The sequence below is a fragment of the Panthera tigris genome, chromosome F3, assembly GCF_018350195.1.
Source record: "Panthera tigris isolate Pti1 chromosome F3, P.tigris_Pti1_mat1.1, whole genome shotgun sequence".
Taxonomy (NCBI): domain Eukaryota; kingdom Metazoa; phylum Chordata; class Mammalia; order Carnivora; family Felidae; genus Panthera; species Panthera tigris.
The window spans coordinates 4,036,847-4,054,087 of NC_056678.1; the positions used below are offsets into that span (position 1 = coordinate 4,036,847).

Here is a 17,241-nt window from a genome sequence, read left to right on the forward strand (position 1 = left end):
AATTCTGTTACCCGGTGCTCCTGAACTCAAGGATCTGGTGAGGTAAGCCTGTCACTCCTTACTGCATTCACTTCACACCTACTAATAAGAACTCTGGTGAAATAAAAATGGAATTATAGCTGAGTGCATGACAGATGCTTCATACGTAATGAATTAAAGAGTATTTCTAAAAGGAGAAGTTAGACTTAACCTAAGTTCTAATACATAATCTCAGAAATGTCCACGTCTCTGAGTTACCCTTTCCCCAATGAGTTCTCTCTCTCTCTCTCTGAAGTTTTATTTATTTTTTTTAAGGAATCTCTACACTCAATGCGGGGTTCGAACTCAGGACTTGAGATCCAGAGTCTCGAGTTCTTCTGCATGAGCCAGCTAGGCAACCCTCCCATGAATTCTCTTTAGGGTTAAAATCCCCCCTGCAATTTATGATAATAAGAGTAAAACATGCATGAATTAGCACATCTTATACTTTCTGAATACCTCATTAATTAACTTTAAGTACAAACATTTGAGTGGTATCGGGACTGAAGAAGTTTTCACAGGCCACTAAAAAAAATAAACTAAGCACGAAATGTTGATAATGTACAGCTTCTACAGAAGCGAATTCAAAACTAAAAATGTACATACCCAGTCATCCGGGAAAAGCAAGTTAAAACCACAATGATATTCATATGCACTAAAATGACTGACATAAAAAAGACTGACAACATTAAATGTCAGCGAGGATGTGGTGCTACTGGAATTCTCATATACCGCTGGGGGGGCTATAAAATGGTATAAACGGCAGACAGCTTGGCAGTTTCTTTTAGGACTAAACATGTACCTTCCCTATGACCAGCAATTCTGCCCTCAATTCTTTAACCAAGAGAAATGAAAACATATATCCACAAAAAGACTTAAAGACCTTCTAGAAGTTTTAATCATGACACCCCCAAGCTGGAAACAACCCGAATGACTGTCAACAGTCAAACGGATAAACGAATTGTGGCACAAAGACCAGAATACCGCTCAGCAATGAAAAGGAATGGACCAGTCACACGTGTAACAATACGGTGACTCTGAAAACCAGTATGCTGATAAACTCTATTGATATCAAATTCTAAAGCAGGGAAAACCCACCAATAGTAGCAGGAGGCACTGGGTTGTCTGGGACTAGAGGTGGGAGGGACTGATAGTAAAGAGGATTGGAAGGAAGATTCTGGAGTGATGAATACGTGCTACATCTTCATTGGGGTAGTAGTTACATGAGTGTATACAGTTGTAGAGACTCCTCAAATTGCACACTTAAAGTGGGTATATTTTTATTGCATGGAAATTGTACCTCAATGAAGTTGATAAAAGATGAGAAGGGAAAGGTAAGTATAAAACTTAGGATGGGGGCGCCTGGGTGGTTCAGTCGGTTGACCATCTGACTCCTGATTTCAGCTCAGCTCCTCATCTCATGCTTTGTGGGAATGAGCCCCACATCTGGCTCTGCACTGGCAGCACGAGGCCTGCTTGGGATTCTCTTTCTCCCCCTCTACCCACCCCTGCTCCTCCCACGCACACACATTCTCTTTCTCTCAAAATAAGTAAGTAAACATTAACAAAAACAACTCAGGAAGGATGATAATTTTCTCAGAGGTGGGGTAAAAGCAGGAGACAGAACAGACAAGAACACAAAGGTACTCGTAACAGAAATGACAGTAATTTAATCCTTCGTTGGGCATTAGGTTTACAGGTCCTCATTTTGTTTTCATGTATTATGTAATGAATATTATTTTTTACATATAAAATACTGCTTGATAAAAATAAAGAAAATATAAAATTAATAAAAATGCAGGGACTTTAGGGTCAGAAAACCAGGATCTAGCTTTGGGTTCTAATGAATTCTATTCCTGGATAAGTCACTTCCTTGAGTTTCTTAAAACTGACTCAGCCTAACTTATATTGGTTGGTAAGAGGAACAGATGCAAAAATACACATAAAACTATTTTGAAAATATAAAATACTATGTAAATTACTTGAAGACATAATAATGTCGATTAATTATAAAAGTATGAATAACAGAGAACATTAACAGAACACCAGTGGCAGGGGCAGTGCTAACACGGGAAGGAAGGAGGAGGAGGAGAAAGACTAGTGCGCATATACGGAGTTCTTACCTTGTGCAGGTACTGTTCTAAACTCTTAACATGAAATGACTACTTAAAAATTTTTTTAATGTTTATTTATTTTTGAGAGAGAGAGAGGCAGAGCATGAGTGGGGCGGGGGGGAGCAGAGAGAGAGGGAGTCACAGAATCTGAAGCAGGCTCCAGCCTCTGAGCTGTCAGCACAGAGTCCCACATGGGGCTTGAACTCATGGACCATGAGATCATGACCTGAGCCGAAGCCAGACGCTCAACTGACTGAGCCACCCAGGCTCCCCATGAAATGACTACGTTAATCCATATAAGAATCCTATGATGTTAAGTACTATTCGTGTCCACATTGCGGGGCTGAGGAAAGGGAGGCCCAGAGAAATTAGGCAACTTGCCTAAGATCACGCAGTTTTAAGTGGTGGAGACAAGATTCAAACCAGACAAATCTGGCTCCAGAAACAGTATCTTTAACCACTACACAAAAAAATGGCAAAAGCAAGGAATATGGAGAAAAAGAAAAGGGAAACAAACGTCTACATGGTACTACATGTTGGACGCTGGTAAAAATGAGGAATATGAGGTAAAACAAAAATATCTTTAATACCAATCATTTATTTTCATTTTTTAATTAAAAAAAATTTTTAGCAGGTTTCCCTCCCAGCATGGAGCCCAATGTGGGACTTAAATTCATGACTCTGAGATCAAGACCTGAGCTGAGATCAAGAGTTGGGCCTTTACTGACTGAGCCACCAAGGAGTGTCAAATACCAATCATTTCAAGGACTATTTTCATATTTCTTTTTCTTACGTTCTTACATTTCTGTGCATTTATTCAGAAAATAACCAATCTGAGGAAACCAGTCAGTTCTGGGAAAGGGGACATGATTCTTTAAAAGATACTATTTCATCAGACTTGGCAAGATTCTCTGCCCAGAATTTCCTGCATACCTTCCTCATAAGATGGAGGTCAGTGAGATGCCCGTGCTGTGAAAGCCTTTGGGAATGCATACAACTTACTCAGCGGAAGGCTGCTGTGTTCAGTCAGAAACCAGAAGACCCAGGTTCTAGACGTTAATCAAAGCACAAGCAAGTTACTTAAATGTGGAAGCTCAGCGTCTCCTCATCTGTACACCACGTTATCTCCCAGCAGATGCCGCTACAAGGAGTGCTGAGCTTGACCTGTGCAGCAACCAGTACTAACTGGTCAAGTCAATCAGCCAGTAACACCACTGTTCCCAGACAACGGGCCATGGAGACACATCCACGTCCAAACTGGGTGCTATCTGTGAATGTCTCCTCTTTAAGATCTTTATAAAGCTCATTGTACTGTGCTTTGCCATATAGAAATGACTGGAAAAGAGACAGCTACTGTGGTAGATAGTATGGAGATTCCTCCAAAAATTATAAATAGAATTACCATATGATCCAACAATTCCACCACTGGGTATTTACCCAAAGAAAATGAAAACACTAATTTGAAAAGATGTGCACTTCTACGTTTATCACAGCATTCTTTACAATAGCCAAGATACAGAAGGAACCCAAGTGTCCACTGATAGACGAATGGATAAAGAAGATGTGGTCTACATACACAGGGGAATATTACTCTGCCATAAAAAGAACGAGACCTTGCCATTTGCAATAACATGGATGGACCTCTGCAGAAGGTATTGTGCTCAATGAAACAAGTCAGACTGAGAAACACAAAACCATGATTTCACTCACATGCAGAATCTAAAAAAACAAAAACAAATGAATAAACAGACAAAAAGCAGAATCAGACCTATTAAATACAGAGAATAATCTGGTGGTTGTCAAAGGGGAGGACGGTGGGAGGTTGTTCAAAATGGGTGAAGGGAAATGAGACACACAGGCTTCCAGTTACGGAATGAAGAAGTCAAAGGAATAAAAGGTACAACACAGGGAACATCGTCAGTGGTACTGTAACAGTATTGCATGGTGACGCATGGTAGCTAGACTTGTGGTGAGCATAGCATAATGTACAGAATTGTTGAATCGATATGTTGTACACCTGACACTAATGTAACATTTTGTGTCAAGTATACTCAAAAAAAAAAAAAAAAAATCAGGTGCTTACTTGTAGGAGTTTTGTTTTTTTTTTTTCTTTTAAAGATCAGGGATGAAAAGTAGAAAGAGAAGTTTGCATTTAAAAATGCAAAATATAAGGGGCTCCTGGGTGGCTCAGTTGGTTAAGCATCCGACTCTTGGTTTCAGCTCGGGTCATGATTTGGCAGTTTCGTGGGTTCAAGCCCTGCACTGGGCTCTGCGCAGGCAGCACGGAACCTGCTTGGGGTTCTTTCTCTCCCTCTGCCCCTCCCCCGCTTGCACTATTTCTCTCTCAAAAAATAAATAAACTTAAAATAATTTTTTTAAAAAACAAAAATGCAAAATATAAAATAAAATTTTATTTGGAGAAAGATCCAATTTCTTAAAAAAAAAAAAAAAAAAAAAAGAAGAGACAGGAAGAACAGAGTATATAGTAGGAATGACCTAAGGCAATATCCCAAATTCCCCTCATGAAGAATAGGGGGTAAAGATGTAGGGGGGAAAAAGGCTTGTAAAGAGAGAAAGGCAAATTCAATTGAAGGCATCCTCCTCCCCCTCTCAGTCCTCCCCCTCCTCTTCACCTCCTCCTCCCCCTCCCCCTCCTCCTCTTCCTATGTCTTCAGGCAACTCAGTCAAAACACCTGATGCTGCCTGTTTACAAGCAGGGCTCTCAGGTCCAGGGACATAAAGCCTCAGAGTAGAAGTCAGTACTAAAATCGTATTTCAGGAAAAATAAACACCCAAAAGTGTATTTATTTATCTTTATTTTCTGAAGTTTCTGTAGTGTACATCCATTAGTACTGCAAGAAAGAGTTTCTGAAAATCTTTAAACTTTGGGCGTAAGACAAGAAGTGGTGTAAAATATATCATAAATACTTCAAAAATGTACACGTGCAAGTTAAAGTACACCATGTGTTAGAAAATACAAAAAGGAAGAGAATAAATCGCTATAGATGAATTACCAAGAAACAAGACTTCTTAAAATATCTAGATTTACAGCACAAATTCCTGGTAAAGTCTCTATAATAATTGCTGGTTTTTAAACAAAAAAGGGTGTGCAAATATGCCAAAACTAACTCTGTTTCAGAGCATTTTTGTACAGTTTTGTCAGTCTGTTAGATATATATAGCTACCTACTGAACACACAGAAATAAGTTTGTTTTTATAAGAATTTATATGTTATAATTTCTACTACTAGGCATCTAAAAATAGAGTTACACAATATAAAAAAATTTTTGCTTTGCAATTTGTCTGGTAGGAGAGGTATACGCATGCAAAAAAATGTAAATGCAAAAACAGTCCTTGTAACACTTGTAAAATGTAAGAGGCAGGCGTCTCTCACGCCCCTCTCTAAATGTGAAAACATACCCGGCTCTTTGGCTGTGGTTCCTCTTTCATTTGGATCTTCAGAAACTATTAATGGTGTAAAGCATTTCCTTCCCAGAGGCTTTTCTACGGCTGCTATCTAAAAAGTTAAAAAACAAAATAAAACAAAAAAAAACTTTTGGGGAAACTGCTACATTAAATTAGAAATCTGAAAATAATTTGAGAAGCGTCATAGGACACTTAACATTTTTTCCATCAATATTTTCAAGGAAACTGTCTCTTACCTTATGTTTGGACAAAACAGGACTGTAGAAGAAAAGAGAAAAAAAAAAGATTTTTGAAAAATTACAGCAGCAATATGCTTCCAAACAAATGTCACTGAAATGGCTGTAAAAATAAAATATAGCTTCTCCGGATTCTAAAATTAGTGCAGAACATTTCCACTGCTGACACATTAGCACTGGTTCACACAGTTCAAAGGGCAGCTATATAATGTGGTAGCTCCTCAGATAACCAAATATTACTGAAAACCCCCAAAGAAGCTGAGATCCAGGGGAAAAAATGTCAACATTGTGCTAATAATACAAAGAGTATTTCACACACACACTTTTCAAATTTTAGTTTATGTCATTATGGTCTGAAATAGGTTATGATGAAAGATAATTTGATTGGCATTATCCATGGAAACAGGTAACAAAAAAAGTAATTTTGAAACATTATCTTTTAGGGAATACCAGAGATAACACAAAAGATATGTCCATGGAGAAGGTATGCACAAAAAGATATTTTATTCAAATACTCAAAAATCAGAAACAATCTGAATGTCTACTAACAATATAATGGATAAATGAATTGCTACACATACAGCAAATCCACACAGGAATAAAACTGAGCAAATTACCATTAATATGCATCAACATGTAACTCAGACGTAACATAATGATGGGCAAAGGCAGTTAATACAAAAATCTACATTCTGTATGATTACATTTATCAGAATCACAGAACAGGCAAATATACTGTTATAGAACCTAGACACTGGTTATTTTAGGGGGTGGGTACTGACTTGGTACCTGTATGAGGGAGCACCGTGAGGGGCTGGGCTATTTTGTATCTTGGTCAGAGTGTAGCTCCAGGGACATATATGTGTATGTAAAAACTCACAGAGCTTATGCACTTCATTGTATATGGAAATACATATTAAGAAATTTAGGAGTAACAATTTGGGGGGATTATTTACAGTTATAGCATAAACACATCATGCCCATATTATATTAAATAAATATTTGTTTTTAAATAATCAAAACATCTTGGGTGTCTGGGTGGCTCAGTCGGTTAAGCATCTGACTTCAGCTCGGGTCATGATTTCATGGTTCATGGGTTTGAGTCCTGCATCAGGTTCTCTGCTGTCAGTGCAGAGCCCGCTTCAGATCCTCTGTCTCCCTCCATCCCTCCCTCCCTCCCTCTCTCTCTCTCTCAAAAATAAACAGTAAAAAAAACAAAAAAAAAAACAAAAAAAAGAGATTTAAATAATTAAAATATCTGCAACACATTAAAAACTATTAGTTCCATGGGAAAGGCAGGGAAAGTGTCTACACTGAATATTTTGAAAGTAAGAAAACAATCTCCTGGGGCACCTGGGTGGTGGTTAAGTGTCTGACTCCTGATATTGGCTCAGGTCATGATCTGACTCATGAGTTTGAACCCCATGTTGGGCTCTGCGCTGACAGTGCAGAGCCTGCTTGGGATTTTTTCCTCCCTTTCTCTCTGCCCGCCGCCCCCCACCCCGCCCCAATCCCCTGCTCCCATGCATGCATGCTCTCTCAAAATAAATAAATAAACATTACAAAAAAAAAAAAAAAAAGGCAGACTGCCACATGCAGTGCCTTGTTAAAACAAACAAACAAACAAACAAACAATCCCCCCTTTATCTATTTGTAAAGATTCCATTATTTTAAACCTCTATGAAGTTGAAAGTTGATCTATTTATAACATGCTAAGAAACTGGGTTATAATGCACAGTCCCTAAAAATACTGTTTCAAACGTTCAAATTAACAGAAGGCAACTGTTACCATGAGAGGTGAATGAGCATCATTTCTGAATCCACAGTGATTCTTTAAAGGCTGATCTCCAAAATAATCAGACCCCAAAACAACCATCTGGTACCTGAGCTAAACAACAATTACTTGGGTCTGTTGCATTATTAACAAACTGAGTTTCAGTTTACTCTGTGATTCTGGAGGAAAAGGATATGAAGTTATCAACAGAATGGAACCTTTCAGCTTCTGAAAGGAGGATGTTGTGCATCTCAGAAATCTGCATTCGTTTGAAGACAGTCATGCCCCCTCACCTTGAGAATTTCGAGACTTAAAATAATGATTTCAAAAAATCTATGCAAGTGCTTTGTTATCACTACAATTTAGTTTTAAAAATCCAATTTGATACAAATAAAGCAATTTAAAATTATCTGGTAAATATAAAAAAATTATATGGTAAACGTAGCTTTCCTTCTGTAGTATTTTGGTTAAATATTGTACTGTTTTTGCTTCCCACTAGTAGACAAATCCTACAGTTGTTTTTTTTTCTACAACATACAAACACTGGCAAACAACTACAATAAAAAAAATCCTAATACACGCTTTTTTTTCCATTTGAATCACCTAATCTCTTAGTCAAAAAGAGACCAAAATTAGATGTTACATTTTACAATTTCTGATCAGAAGGTGCTTCGAACTGACGTAAAGTTGAACTTTTACAATGCTCAGGCTAAGAAATTGAGATAAAAGCTAAGGAAGAAACCTAATCGTTTCATTTTACCTGCTTTAATTTCTCCAGCTGAAAATATTAACAAAGAAATAAAAAATGGATCATGGATTTCAAATATTCAGTTGCTACAATGCTTCTTCAATGCTCTATTCCAACTCATTCTACACAAATACTGACGTACTTACTCTTGATGTGTTGTGCAAAATTTAGTAAGCCGTTCAAAATCTTCACCATTAAATCCTTTTTCTGAATTCCTTACAGATGTAACTGTATGTGGCTGTACAGTTTTCCATTTTGTTTCTAAATGTAAGATATTTGTTAATTACTGGCGATTACGAAACATATTTAGGAGGGCAAAAGTAGTTGACTGGTGTCACTGATAAAGATCACCATGCAAAATTATCTCCTCACACAACCCAAGTTAACACAGTTACAAATAGCTAAGTGATTACTTTTCGGTAGCAGTAAATACTATCCCAGAGACTAAATTAGCCAATAGGCCCTGCCAGGGGATCAGAAGAAATGCAGAGTTGTAAGTGTTCTCTTCTTGCCATTGATAGGAAAAGCAAAACACAAAGAGAGAAATTTTCTCACAGTGACCCGGACTTGGGGTAAAAACGCTACCTTCTTTGCAACATTAACTTGAATGTGGAAACATCTATTTCCTGATTTATAAAACCAGGTCAAATATGTTAAATGTCTAGATAGGAACATGCTAGATTACTGATAATTGCACATCCCATGTCAGTCCGTACTTACCCCACTCTTCTTGAATGGCAGAGAGGTTTGCGAGCAATTTCTCATGATACAGTCGTTCAAGCTGAATGAACTTCATTGCTTTCTCATCTGAATAGAAAATTTGAGGAAAATAGAAATCTGGACTCTTTACATTTAGCCTAATATCTTAAAATGAATGTTCTATGGAAATTGGGAAATTTGGAGCTTACCAAAAAGCGAAAGGACTCTAAACATTTTTAGGTTTAAAGAAATCTTTTTAAGTAGGGTTTCCTGGTTTTGGAGTAGGTAAGTTTTCATACAGCGTGGGATGCCATAGTTATGTGGGTTCCGTTCCAGCAGCAAACAGAAACAAAAAGGTTTTAATGCTGAAGGAATGCCTGCTTGCGAATATATCTCTAGAAGAATCAATTAAAAGTAATGTAATTGGAAACAGCACCCACAGGGAATCCTAGAGTCTAAGTGTTTCCCATTTTTCCCCCTTAAATCACCTTCTGTCAAGCAACTGTGCTACTAAGTCAGGTGTGTTCCTGATAATCCACTCACCTTGACCCTCGACTTATTTCCCACCGAAGGCTTTTCTCCCACAACACCAAAGGGTTACACGCCTGAACAAGGACAGAGCACAACATTATATGGGTCTTTTGTGGAAATTTACCCAACTGGCCAGAGGGATTCTCATAATTACGTGCATCTACTCTTTTGTGGGATTTTCGAATAAACTTCCGCCTTCTCCATCCGTATCATGCATTTAGCATCATAGGAGGTCGTGATAAATTGTCCAGCTGTCTGTCTTCCTTTGGGCCTTGTTCTAAATGTTGACCCAGAAAGAAGGAAGAGAAAAAACTTGCTGTTTAGCTTTTTGCCCTTCCCACGATAACCGAGGTTCATCCGCTGCCTAGGCGGGGGATCATCAAGTAGGCCAGGGGGAAGCGGGGTGATTCCATTTTCCATTTCCCTCTGCCCTAAAGTACACCAATGTTTCTCAAACTTTACTGGACACAAACAGTATCTGGGAAACTTGCCAAAATGCATATTCCTGGGTCGGATCCCCGAAGCTCTGATTCTCAGGCCCCTGGATTCGCATACCAAGAAGCTCCCCGAGATGTGGGTGCTGGTCTTCATGCACTACGAAGTACTCACTATTTGGTTAGAAAAGCGTTCTAGCCACATTTCCACCAGAATTAGATTTCCCACACACTTAGTCATGAACTGCCACCGTCTCAAGTTTCCACAGTTTGTCTGACAGGGATAATAGCTGCTTCTCCCGCAGTCTGCTTAGAGACGTGGTAAAAGTCAACAAGGTTAGCAGGAGAAACACATTGCACCAATGGGGAAATACAGGTAAGTTTAGGGCACATTCTTTCTAGAGAGTAGATATTGGGCCATCCCTGAAAAAGAGAAGCCATTTATAAAAAGGCCAAGTGGAAAACTGGGGGAAGAAATGTTTCCGATAGAGAAGCTAAGCTCCTGCCTGGGCGGTCTCACTTGACAGCATCTATCCTGTTTCTATTACAAATGAAGAATTCGGTCTTCCTTTTGCAGCCAGAAGTTATAATAAGAAAGTCCTGAGATTTACCAGGTGTAGTATGGCCAAATGAATATCACTTGACTTGGACTTCTGTTTTAATTCAAAAGAAAGAAAATCCAATAGATTTTCAAATTATACTTTTCAGGAATGTGCTTCTCTCCCCCTCTCCTAAACACGCAAATATTGATATTATGGTAAAATTCGGGCTTCTACATGTCAGGTCAAATTTGGGTGGTTCTAGAGAATTTTCCGGAGTAGCAGAAATTCTCTACATCTTGCTTTCTGAGGTGGTTACATGGGTGGACACAGCTGTTAAAACCCACTGAAAACAACAGACATAAACATGTTGTATGTAAATCTCAATTTTAAAAACATGGGCAGTTCTCTATGAGTCAGTCCTATGAATTTCTTCCTGAAATTAAGAAAAGGATACAGTCTTCCTCCTGGAAATAGGACTCTGCTATCTGTCAAACAAACGAACAAACAAACAAACAAACACAGGAAATTAGATTCCTATTTGGATGAAAAGGCAAACCTGGAAAACATCAAGACCTTGACACTCTCAGAATGTCATCAAACTAAGAAAACTCTTATTCACCAGATGAGAAGAAATCTGACTGTAGGCACAGGACACATTTCTGAAGTCACTTATCACAAGCAGAGTAAACATAGATGTTCTTTGGTCTTTACACAACCTCTCTTCCTACTCTACTTCACATCAAAGCAAACTTCACCGATTTGTTAGAGTTTAGAAGTAAGAACTCTAACGAATGAGGAAAACGCTACAGGGGCTTGTAAAGATATAGGGCGAGGGAAAGAGTGACTGACTATGTATTGTAAATCACAAAGTTAAAAGGCGTCAAGTCACATGAGACTCATGTGCATTTCACAAACTACCTCACGGGACACTGACTTTTGGTTCTCTTTCGATATTTCACAAAAGGCCAATAGTGCTAAACGTTGAGCAACGATGGCTGGAATATATACAAAGTGCCACACAGTATAAAGGGCACTGGATCAGGGGGTCCAGAGCCTCAGGATCTGGACCAAGTCGAGGCTGATCAGTTACCAGATTCATTCTAACGCATACTTCAATTGAAAAATTCTTGGCCTCTAAAAACGTGGGGATCTTTTATTTCTATCTTTATTTAGATATGGCATTAACAGAACAGTAAAACTGAAAGTATTCACTGAGAAACATTTGCATAAACTGTTGTCATATTTAGAGTATTTCACATAAGTCCTTTACACTTGTAAAACCGTTTCATTCTTACTAAGTCTCTAGTTAAAAAAGGTGTTCCGTTTATAGATCCCTATCTCCATTTTCCAGCTCTCTGCCAATGCAAAGAGCAATGAAGTCCTTGTCAAACCTATAATCAAGCAACAAAGAGGAATGTTTTCCCCCAAGTCCTATGGTGGCAACAGCATACTTTTAAAAGAAAATATTTGCCTAGCTTAAAATTTATACGACAGCTCTAACATTTTTCTATGGGCGACATATGTAACTGGACTCAATCACTTCTCTGTCAAGTTTTAATTTCACCTAAAGCTTGAGCCCACACTTATTTTCTATTCTCAGGACTCTGCAAAGGATAAACTGCTTGTCTTTATCAGCTCATCAATCTAAAGGTGTGCTATATTGGTCCTACTGGAACCACAGCAGATTGTCAATATTTGACCACTTTTTACTCCCAAAACAAGAATTTCATATACTACAACCAGCAGTGTGCTGGTCCGTGTCTAACCTCTGGCCCCTGAGTGCTGGAGAGAGCCCTGATTTGTAGCATTTGCTCGTTTCTGTGGTGTCAATACTTCCATCACGGCCAATCCTGAGCTCCCAACATGATGGACGTCACTGGATGTGGTTCTCATGAGCCAGCAGTGGTGAGCACCACTGGGTTACACCTAACAGAAACCAGTGTCATTTCGTTTATCAACTTCTCGTGAAAAATCGACTACCCATCACATCCAACATGGTTTCTGGTTGCCCACGATGATTAGATTTCTGGCTCTTCAAAGCTATTCTCCTTGCCTGCTGCATTTGTGCACCACTGGCACAGTCATTTATAAAAAGCTGCACACGCTTACAAACCAGGCTTTCTGGCACTACAGAAATATACATTTCAATTAGCTTCCAGATTTCTGTGACAGTTCCAGTAACCTAAAAGCAACCACAGACAGAGGGTCATGAGACCCAATGCCTCAAAAGTAAAAGGCATTTCCAGGTGAAAGGGCATCTGAGAAAATAAATACACTGCCCCGGTAGAAGCCCGCCCCTGGCCAGTCTAGCAGGCCAAGAGAAGACTGGCTCTCCTTTGATATCCCAGGTCTAAATCTTGGAGGTAGCCTGGAAAGGCAGAGAGAACGCGGAGTGTGGAGGTGAGTAATTGACCTGTGTTCTGGTCCAAGCTTTGCTACCACTGGCCATGTGACCTTGGACAGATATGTCATCTCATGTCTCAAGCCGCAGCTTCCCTTATCCGTCCGACAGGGACAGTAACAACTACAACTCTCTGAGACCAGGTTGCTAGGCTGCTGTAAAGGGTAATGAGGGAGTACGTGTCTAGCGTAGTGGTCAACACACAGCAGCAAGTGCTGAGAATGGTTTCTGAGTCTGAGTCTGACCCAGAAGTACAAGATGCAGAGTAGAATCATGGGAAGAAGTAAGCTGAAAGTCACTTTGGGAGGGCAACAGTTTTAAGTCACCTACCAGGAACTAGAAAAGGGAAGTAGGAAGGTGTATTTTTTGACCCCAGTCACAGAGACTGGCTTCAAGGATCCCAGCACATCGATTTCCTGTCTGAGTCTGACACCAGTTCAGTATCAACTCACTGAGCACAGAGCACCCCGCTTGGTGTTTCCCTTCCCACTTCTATATGAAAGGGGTCCAAGTTTATGAGTTCAGTTATATACTTAAAGCTAGCCTGCAGTCATATTAAATAAGTGTGTGAAAGATTACTCATACCGAGAACAAGAATTTTTAAGTGGAATCTTCAAGAGTTTCAAGAGCTAAAAATACAAGGATGTATCTGATGTAACTGTAGTCATGTTTCCAACAGCCTTTAGCACATATTCAATGATACATCACTTCCAAAATAAGGGACTCTCCCTCTCCAATTCCTCATTTCTGTTAATGGTACCACCCCTCGCCCAGCCGCATCTCCTGGTCATCTCTGACTTCTCTCATCTGCTTTGTACCCCCACCAAATCCTAGTGACTGTCCCCTCAAGAGGACTGCGATCCATCCCTCTCCGTATCCATCGCCGCCACCGTAACCCCCAGGCTGTCCTCACCTTATGTTTGAATGATCAGTGTCTCCTTTCAGTTATTTTCATTAAAACCGTGCGTGCCTGTGGCATATGGAGTCACAGAGCCCTATAATATGTGCTCACAAAGCCCTGCCACTCTTGCCCTTTTCTCCTTTCTTCGGGAGCAAGCATTCAGAGTCCTTCCGGTTTTTTTCTTTTAACCTGTGTCTCCCTACACATTATGCCTATTTTGGTCATTTCTGGATTTTTCAGTTTTAGAAGATGAGGACTGAGTCTTTTGCTCCCCTCAGCCTAGCCCTGCAAACACACGCTACATGTACACATTCTGTGACCCCCCTCCCCTACCCCCCCCCCTGCCCACACACGCACTGTTAGCCTGTTACGGGTAGATAACATCTAATGTGTACCTTATCATGAGCCTATCCAGATAGTAAACTCTTACTACTTTTCCCTTCCTGAAAACCGTTTGTTTTCCCTGGAGTTACTTTTTTCTTTCCTTTTCCCTCCCACTTTTCTTTTTTTTTTTTTGGGGGGGGGGACACAGTTTTCCATGCACTTGTCACTTAGACAACTCCAAACACATCACCAAGAGTCTAAATCTGCCCTCGATACACTCAGGTACAGCAAATACTCAGAAATAGGAAAATGATATAGAAGTTTCTCCCTAGACTATTCTGATCCCCTCCAAACGGAACTGGTTACTCTCTCCTCAGTACAAAGCTGTCGTCTTAGAACATTCCTTCACCTACAGACTCCCTTCGCCTCTCTCCTAGGCAAGATCCCCAATTTCAGCTATCTCACATCCTGCTCCTTGGTTTAGTCCTTTGTTTCGGTGCAGCCTCTAGTGGTTTCCTCAGAAAGAGCAGAAAGGAGACACCAGAGGCCCTGAAGTAAGAGCATCCTTGGATATCTGAGGAAACACCAGAAGGCGAGTGTACCTGGAAAGGGGTGACTAAGAGGGAGAGTTTCAGAAACTGAGGTGTACCAGGGAACAGCACCGCACCGTGCAGGGTCTTCTAGGCCACGTAGGGATTTTAGCTTTTACTCTGATGAGAAGCCACGAGAGGGCTCTAAGCAGAGGCTGACATGACGTGACACATCTTCTCTGGGTCACAATGACTGCTGTATGGAGGACAGTGATAACATGGAAGAGGGAGAGGACAGGGTTTCTACAGTGAGGGGTTCACTGCGAGAACCAGGTGAGATGTGATGGTGTCCCGTACCGGGGTGGGGGCAATGAAGGAGGGAAGAAGGGCTCAGATTCCGGGCATATGTGGAAATAGGTCTGCAGCACTTTCTGACTGGAACTGGATGTGGGGGGAGGTAAATAAAATTTGGCTGTAAAGTATTTGGTCTCAGCAACTAAACGGATGGAGCTGCCGTTTAACAGAAGGGTCTGGAAGACTAGGAGAGCAGAAGATTTGGAAGAAAAACTGAAGTTTGATTTGGGACATCTTAAGTTTGAAATGCTCTGTAGACACCTCAGGAGGCCAGATACTGAAGCCCGGAGTTCAGAACTGCCTAGTGAAGTGCTCCAATGCTGAAAACTGAGTAATCTTTGGAGGACTCAACAAACGAGCCAGAGAAAGCATGGCTAGTGAGGCAAGACGTGAAAGCCAAGAAGGAAGGGTCCAAAGGCAAATAAAGAAAGTGCTTCAAAATGGGAGTATGTGATTAACCTGTCAAAGGTTCTAATGCCTCCAGCAGGATGGAAACTGAGGACTGACCACTGGATTTGCAACATGGAGGCCACCTACGACCTTCAGAATGTCATTTTGGTAGAGTGTGGGGACAAAAGCCAGACCAGAGTGGGTTCAAGAGAGAAGTGGGTATGCAATGTTACCCAAGCAGAATCCTTGTCCAAAATGGTTTAAACTGAATCACACCATGGAGAGATAATCAGACAAAACCTAATTATGGGACATTCTACAGGAAGTCTTGGGCTTTTCATAAGGGTCAATGTTACGAAAGTTAAAAAAAAAACTTTTCAGGCACAGACTGTTTCCGATCACGTAAGACTAAAGAGTCTTGACGACCGAATGCAATGTGTGGTCTTTCATGGGATCCTGGATTCGGGGAAAACTAGTCACATTTGTGGAACAACGTGAGGAGAATTCAAATACAGGCTGTACGTGAAATAATACTATTTTACCAGCATCTCGTTTCTTGTGGTTGATACAGGTCACGCAGAGGGGTACCCACGGTGTTGGGAAACACACGCGTGTGTATTTAGGGGTGATGTGATATAATACCTAAAAATTACGGTGTTTCAGTGGCAAACACATGTCTGTAGGGGGTGGGGGGCATGAAAATTCGGCAAAATGTCAGTAACTAGCAATTCCAGGGGAAAGACACAATGTGCCTTGCTGGGAGTTACTGAAATGGAGGAAACGGCCTCCACCTCTCCCTGATTTGTGTCTCCCCTGGGAGGCGGATGGATTCAAGTCTTCTCGGCTGAAGAGCACACCCTGCAGCTCACTCCTGCTGCCTCAGCGCCTCTGCTGACCCCCAGCCTTCTCTCCAAGCAAGCGGTCTTTGAATTAGCGACAGTGAGGCTACAGTCATAATGCTTAGCATTTACTTGGCTCTTACTGTGTACCAAGCACTACGTCAAGTGCTTTTACGTGCATTATTTCATTGAGTCCTCTGCCATTTACAGAAGAAACTGAAAGCCACTGAGACTGTTAGTGGGGGAGCCCAAAGCCCCACTTTTAAACCACCACCATGTCCCCTAAGCCCCTCTGTCAGGGGAGGACGGATTGCTCAGACATGTAAGAAGCACGGCCTATAGGACTCAGCAAACTGCTATGTTCCTGGGGGATTAGGGGTGGAATTTTATATTGAGACGTCAAAAAATTAAGTAAAAGGAGCCTGGCTGGCTCACTCATGTGACTCTTGATCTCAGGGTCGTGAGTTTGAGCCCCATGCTGGGTGCAGAGATTACAAAATAAGTAAATAAAGGGGTGCCTGGGTGGCGCAGTCGGTTAAGCGTCCGACTTCAGCCAGGTCACGATCTCGCAGTCTGTGAGTTCGAGCCCCGCGTCAGGCTCTGGGCTGATGGCTCGGAGCCTGGAGCCTGTTTCCGATTCTGTGTCTCCCTCTCTCTCTGCCCCTCCCCCGTTCATGCTCTGTCTCTCTCTGTCCCAAGAATAAATAAAAAACGTTGAAAAAAAAAATTTTTAAAAACAAAATAAGTAAATAAAAATACAAACAAACACATAAACAAACAAACTTAAAAATTGTTTTAAATAATCTTGCGGCCTGATCAAGGTCTAGCAGTCCTAGAACTGCCTCGGCTGCAGGATCATATAGGAGTAGAAAAGAACATTCTTCTTACCTTTAACGAAACAACAGCCCAGTGACATAAACTTGAAAAGATTTGACTACATTTGTTATTTCCTTCTTTACTCCAAATGTCCTTTTCCTCAA

At 40.7% G+C, this 17,241-nt stretch overlaps 1 protein-coding gene across 3 annotated transcripts in view; it reads right to left on the minus strand.

Annotated features, from left to right (window-relative positions):
• Positions 1 to 17,241, minus strand: part of CNST (consortin, connexin sorting protein) — a 113,427-nt gene that overhangs the window by 21,808 nt on the left and 74,378 nt on the right. For all 3 annotated transcript variants that reach the window (XM_042975356.1, XM_042975358.1, XM_042975357.1), the window contains 5 exons: positions 10,977 to 11,007; positions 9,037 to 9,123; positions 8,463 to 8,577; positions 5,795 to 5,816; positions 5,553 to 5,649 (listed from right to left, as the gene is read on the minus strand). In XM_042975356.1, coding sequence (XP_042831290.1) covers positions 5,553 to 5,649; positions 5,795 to 5,816; positions 8,463 to 8,577; positions 9,037 to 9,123; positions 10,977 to 11,007 — 352 coding nt within the window. The remainder of the gene's footprint in view (positions 1 to 5,552; positions 5,650 to 5,794; positions 5,817 to 8,462; positions 8,578 to 9,036; positions 9,124 to 10,976; positions 11,008 to 17,241) is intronic.